General features: G+C 46.4%; 1 protein-coding gene and 2 non-coding genes across 3 annotated transcripts; all 3 read left to right on the forward strand.

The window, feature by feature from the left end:
* Positions 1-250: 250 nt before the first annotated feature.
* On the forward strand, positions 251-6,566 carry LOC143327968 (clathrin heavy chain linker domain-containing protein 1-like). The gene is made up of 11 exons (XM_076742697.1): positions 251-469; positions 2,408-2,595; positions 2,760-2,848; positions 3,256-3,454; positions 3,808-3,923; positions 4,155-4,254; positions 4,339-4,445; positions 4,534-4,720; positions 4,801-5,003; positions 5,111-5,287; positions 5,505-6,566. Exons 1-11 carry the CDS (start codon positions 266-268, stop codon positions 5,699-5,701), a joined length of 1,767 nt encoding a protein of 588 aa, XP_076598812.1. The 5' UTR covers positions 251-265; the 3' UTR covers positions 5,702-6,566.
* On the forward strand, positions 1,523-1,596 carry trnat-agu (transfer RNA threonine (anticodon AGU)). The gene has a single exon. It is a non-coding gene; the product is annotated as a tRNA-Thr (tRNA).
* On the forward strand, positions 1,956-2,029 carry trnat-agu (transfer RNA threonine (anticodon AGU)). The gene has a single exon. It is a non-coding gene; the product is annotated as a tRNA-Thr (tRNA).

Genomic DNA, 6,566 nt, shown 5'->3' on the forward strand with positions numbered 1-6,566 from the left:
TTGTGCCTGATCGAAAATATGAACAATCATTCGATTTTGGGTTCGTTTAGCGTCTTTTTGTCAACTGTATCGCTATTAATGTTAGTCTAAAAATTATGTTACGACACATAATTTAGTATGTTTAAAGGAGACACCAAACTTTTGAAAACCTTAAATCCCAGGTACGCTTTCAGAGTAACCATAGTAACGGGAGTTTTCATGTTCTCCTGGTTGAGGGTCAAACCAGAGGCTTCACTGGGGAGAGGGAAAGTTAGTGGAAACAACAATGTGTGAGCCACCGAACTCAAACAGTTCATCCTCAGGAAAAGAAGACAGACATTCAACACCCGATATTTTGATATGTGAGAGCGATGAGAGGTTTTTCCAGTCTCTGTATGAGTTTATTGGTCATGAGAAGCAGTACCTGCAGTGTCCGGAGGAAGGGCCGGACCCGCTCCGGTATAGTGTATACCGCTCTGCGTTCAGTCAGGTATTTACTGTCATTTATTGTTACAAACCATTTGCCAGGGTCTTAAAAATAAAGTTGGCGATTTAAAGGGTAGCTTTCTATCTAAGGAACAGATCAACATCTGGGGAAACGTCGTTAATATGTTTGTTTTAAAGTTATATGAAAGATGGTCGGTAAATATGAAGCTAGCGCCAACAGCCAGTTAGGTTAGCTTAGCATAAAGACTTGAAACGAAGGGAAACAGTTAGCCTGGCTGTGTCCAAAGTTTTTAAAGAATCAAGGAGCACTGTATTTTTTTTTAATTTTTTTTTTTGTTTTTTTGTTTACCGTTTTATCGTATCTCGTCTGTTCAGTTATAAAGAACAAAGTGTGAAAATAACCTGTTTTACACGGGGTTATGTGTCGGACAGAGCCAGGACACACGTAGACACCTTCTCCGAAAAACAAACTATTTATTTTTTTTAACTCCCATCACTGTTAAGACTACTGCAGCTACAGAGCTAATGCTTGTCCTGCTGCTAGTACGAATAATAATATTATTACATATTGCATTACATTGTTTGTGACAAAATACTAATTTATCCACAACTGCGACAGCCGAATATCTTAGTCTCTGGTATTTGATCTCAGCAGGGGGGAAGATAAATCGAGTTGCACCACTTCCTGTCGCTCTAAAAGTGGCTGACCAATGGGGACGCAGTAAATTAAATTAGTTTTCATTTCTACGCAAACTGTTTCATTGCCAGTACAACTTTTTCTAATATGTTTGTCAATGATGAAGTTTCCTTTTTCAATTGCAAATTTTATTTCTGATGCCAAAATTTAAAGTCACTGTTTTAGCCCCGTACTCCAATTCACACTTGGCCCCAGGTGACTCTAACAACTCCAACAAACATCATTACAACATCCAAAAGCACTAACAATCCAAGTGGTTTCAATGACCCCACAGGAGTTAAACACCTGGGACCAGTCAGTCAGAGCTAAAGCAGCCTGTTAGCTGAGAAGGGAAATGTTTTTCAGAAATATCTTTGATATGACTGGATCTTTGATATTAGAGCACAGTGAGCTCACTGAGGCGCTGTGGCTTAGTTGGTTAAAGCGCCTGTCTAGTAAACAGGAGATCCTGGGTTCAAATCCCAGCAGTGCCTCATTAATGAATAATTTACTTCATCTGTCATCATCAGTGCCTCACATTCAACTGAAGCCATGTTGTTGTTTATGGGATGATTTCCTCCACCCAGATTTTTAGTTAAAACTGTTTTCTTTAAATTTAACCTGAACATCATGGATCATTGGATTTAACTAAAACTACAAATCCTGTTTTGTTTTTTACAAATCAAAGACAAAAATCCACACTGACATAAAACCTTACTTGAAGTTATTTCTGTCTGTAAGACCTCTTACGCTTCTTACTGTTATTTCGACTCAGCTACAGCTGCAGAGACTGTTCATCAGGAAGTCTTACTTTCATCCTCACCTAACAAACGCTTTGGCCACAGGCAGCAGAGGCGCTGTGGCTTAGCTGGTCAAAGCGCCTGTCTAGTAAACAGGAGATCCTGGGTTCGAGTCCCAGCAGTGCCTCACTGTTACAAACATCATCTGTGTTTAATTACCTCTGTGTCCACTGTGAAGATCAGACATGACGTGATGACACAGACCAATGCTTTATGCCTTGCAGTTCACCTCCACCTGAAAGATAAGGGACACTCATTGGAGGACAATGACAGGTGTATTTTGCACAGAGAGGACAGATGGTTTCAAAGAGGCGTGAAGGAGGATATTCATGTAAAAATAAAAAAAAACTCTCTCCCTCTGTTGAGGAGGTCTACAATGCTGCCCCTCAATCCAGATCTGAGAAGCATTCACACCTGTCCTCAGGTGACTCCAACCCCTCTGACTCTAATCATGACCCGGATGACTGAATTTTCACGGACATCCCCCTCATCTGGTTTGTCACAGGTGATTGCACGAGCGACAACCTACAGGAGACTTCTGCTGACCATAAAGTCGGGCTATGATGATGTCATCAGGACGCTGCAGAGGAGGGAGGATGAGGCCAGGACAGCTCAGCGAGCTGTGGCAGCCTCCACGTCACACCCCAAATCCCTGATTACCTGCCAGAGACGAGCCGCCCAGCTGAGGGAGAGGTGTGTGTTACGTGTGTGAGTGTCTGTGTGCTATTGTGATATCTTTGTGAGGACAGTGAGGACATTTTGCTGACATTTTCCTGAAAACATATTTTCTGAAGGTTTAAATACATGTTTCATGTGGAAAAAGACTTGACCGGCTTTTCGTCTTCGTCTCTTTCCAGAATCTTTGTCCTTCAGAGGGACACAGCAGAAGTTCAGGAGGAGATCAGGCGGCAGAAATCATCCAGAGGGCAGAGCACATGGATACCTGGTACCACTGATGCTGATACTTCGGCCCCGTGAATAAACTGTATTAAGTGTTGGATGTGGAAACATTCACCAGCTTTCTCTACAAAAACAAGACAATTCATGTAACTGTTTATCTGAACGGAAGCAGAGTCGTTTAATACCGACTCCAGCGTCTATGCAGTGTCAGCAGAAACAGACATCATCTAACACTCGACCACCAACACGGAAAATGTCATTCAGAGCCTCCCAAATTCTACATACTGTTCACTTTTTATTCCGCTGTGTCAGCATCGTTCACTGGAGTGAATCTTGGTCTGATAATTTGACATGAAGGAGAGGTGGGGTCTTTCTGTGTGTTAGTACTGAGGGGCTAATTGTCTCATATCCACGGTTCACTCTGTATCACCTCATCCACGTCTCGTCTCCCAGGTTTGTCGGTGGCTGACTCAGAGGATCCAGAGGCTCTGGACCGACATCTGAAGCATCTCGAAGCCCAGAGAGCTGCTCTGCTGGACAGGAAGAGTCACAGCGTCTCTCTGGAGGTCAAAGACGAGCTGGACGCCAAGCTGCAGGCCACCGAGCACCGCAGAGACCAGCTGAGCGTCGAGAACGACCGACTGAAAGTCCTGTAAGAGCAGAACCACTGAAACAGTTTTTCAGAAAAATATGTGAAAATACAGGCCAGAAAAACCTGGATGGAAATAAAGTAGGAAGGTAGCATCCAGTCAAATTTAATTTAATATACAGCTAATCACTAGATTTGAATCTGTTTCTTCAAAAAAGGGCCCCAGTTTGCCCAGTTTGTCCAGCTTTGGTGCCAGTTCTGTTGAAATCCTCTTATAAATTGAATGTGTTTCAATTCTTAAGATAAAAATGTTTCAGGGGTTGTAACTCGACATTTGGCTCAAAGACATCAAAGGAGAATGTAAACGTGTTCTTCTCTCTGTGTCTGCTGCTGTTTGCTCGTCCGTCTGTCTGCAGATACGAGCGTCTGAGGTTCGTGTCCGGCCGTCTGTCCGGCTGGGAGGCCGAGAAGCAGCAGGTTCCTCTGGAGGAACTCCTGGGTTCCACCCTGGAGAACGTCAGACAGCCAAACGGTGAGACTGAGACACTGAGAGCTGAAGTGTCCTGTGATGGTGTCATGTCTGTGCAGAGGATCTCATCTCACTCAGAGGAAACACATTCCACCATATTTATTACTGCAGCGCTGATGAAGCGGATCAAACCTGCCTCGATACTTGGTGATGTGTTCAGGACAACGTAAACACAGGAGGTCAGTGAAGGCCTCACAGTGCTTTAACTCCAGCCTCCTGCTGTTTGTCCTGCAGTGTCGGATGAAGACACCCGCAGCATCGACGCTGAGCTGTTTGAGGACGAAGAGCCGACCGGCGTCGACGAGTCCAGACTCCTGACAGATTACCTGGACAGGTGCTGCGTTCAGGTCTGATCAGTTTATCTGAGCTCTGAAGACTCTCTCTGGACCTTGTCTGTGTCTGTCCTCCTTCCTGTCAGGTTTATGGAGCTCTTTGATTCAGCTCAGTATGAGGAAGCTGCTCTCCTCGCTGCCAGATCTCCTCGAGGAGTCCTGAGGAGCCTCGACACCATGGAGATGTTTAAAGGTGGGAAACACACACAGACGACAGCTGCACATTCATGCGAGTACTGCACTGAAGTACAAATTTGTACCTGTACACCTGTCTCTTTCAGGTGTGAAGGGGCCCCCGGGCTCCGTCCCCCCTCTCCTGCTCTTCTTCCAGGCCCTGCTCACAACCGTCTCGGCCGACGAACGGCTGTCGGCCGCTCTCTCCCTGGAGGCCGTCCGCTGTGTCCTGCAGCACGGCGCCACGCAGCTCGCCGCCACACAGCTCGCCGCCCACGCTGTCGCCCACAACAGGTGAACACGACACAGAATCTGAACTGTTCGTATGTCCGCTACTGCTCTTCAGGTCTCTACAGTCTTCATCCTCCCTCCAGACTCACCTTCTCTGAGGATCTGGGCGACGCCCTGACTGAGCATGCTCAGAAGAACCCCGGCGTGGCCGACACGTGTCTGGCATTGACCACCGTCGCCCACGAGGCCTGCGGGCTGCACAGGAAGACCGCACTGAGCATGTGCAGGAGAGGCCTGATCCACAGCGCCGCCGAGTTCCTGAACCGCTGCAGGGACCTCACAGCTGGTGTGTGTGTGTGTGTGTGTGTGTGTGTGTGTGTGTGTGTTTCAAAACTCACACGATAATCAGTGTATGAGTCTCTCTCTCTCTCTCTCTCTCTCTTTCTCTCTCAGAGGACTGTATGTGGGTTCTATGTCGCTCGCCCAGCCTCTCCCTCCTCCAGCTGTTGACGGAGCCTCAGCGGTGCCAGGCGGCCATCTTGTCAGTGGGCGTGGCCTGTTCCACTCTGCTGGCGGACCCTCAGCAGCAGGAGCTAGCTCTGCAGCTCCTGGACAGCTTCGTCAGTCGAGGTAAACACCTTGACTTTGGGGTGAGGCGCCACATTTCAGGTGTTCCGTCGTGTGTTTGTACTGAGAACTTTCAGGTTCAGGAAAACAGGGCCGCGAGTGTTGTTAGAATGAAAGTGTAGTGATGAAGATCAGCACAGGGCATGAAATCTGGATCCTGAATCAACTGACACATCACCTGACCTGACGTGACCTCTGACCTCGCTGTGTGTCGTCTCAGGAGCGTTGGAGGAGGTGATCCTGGAGGACAGCGGCTCTTCCGTGGACATCTGGACCAGCGTGGCGTCTCTGTGCTCCGATCTGAACCGGGCTGACCTGACCCAGGCCGTCCTGTCCACTCTGCTGGACCAGGCAGGGACCAGAGTCCTGTCCCCGGACCTGGAGGGAGCTCGGCTCATGGATCACGTCTTCCTGTGAAAATGAAGCTGAAGGTCTGAGAAGAATCACAGCAGAGTGACTCCACAGTTCCCACAGAGCAGCAAACATCAGCTGCAGAGTCTCCTGTTTCTTCTAAAATAACTCGAAAGCATCAAGTCCAAAAAGCTTTCAGGGACTTTCAGTCATTCACATGTTGAAAACTGAACCAGGACACCGAAGCAGAACCACACAAAGAAAAAAGACCTCTGTTCCTCTGAAAAGACTAATCCAATGAAAACTGTCAGTCTGGGCCAATTCCCACCATGATGATCACAGACATGCCTGATCACATCATCCCTCTGTCATCCCAGTGACCTTTGACCTTTCAGTGGGGGTTGGGGGTGGTGAAATGACTCAGGTAAAAATCTGAGACAGTGACAGCTGATGACCAGCAGGTGGCGACCAGATTCACAGACTAAGGCTGTCAAACAGGTCAGAGTCTCACTCTGATGATGATAATATGAAATGAAAAGGAAAAAAAACTTCAATTTTATGTTTTTACTTTTACCAAACTCTGATGAAAGAAAAAATACTGCAAATACTCAAAGTGAGTAGAACAGAAGGTGACCTGGAAGCAGAGGTGGAAGAAGTACTGACTGTCACTGATGTTTTACCTGTACAAATACTCAGTTACAAGTAAAAGTCCTGCATTAAAAATGATAAAAGTACAAAGTACTAGCATGAAAATGTACTTCAAGTACCAAAGGTAAAAGTACTCATCCAGAATTGCTCATTACAGAGTAATTTAAATTCAAAGTTGGGCTGATTTCAACTGATCACCGTTATCTTACAGTAATCTATAATATTCTCTCACATTTTATGGGTTGATTGTATTTAGTATTATTAATGTGATTCTGCAAAGTAA

Source organism: Chaetodon auriga, chromosome 11, assembly GCF_051107435.1.
Source record: "Chaetodon auriga isolate fChaAug3 chromosome 11, fChaAug3.hap1, whole genome shotgun sequence".
In the NCBI taxonomy this organism is placed as follows: Eukaryota; Metazoa; Chordata; class Actinopteri; order Chaetodontiformes; family Chaetodontidae; genus Chaetodon; species Chaetodon auriga.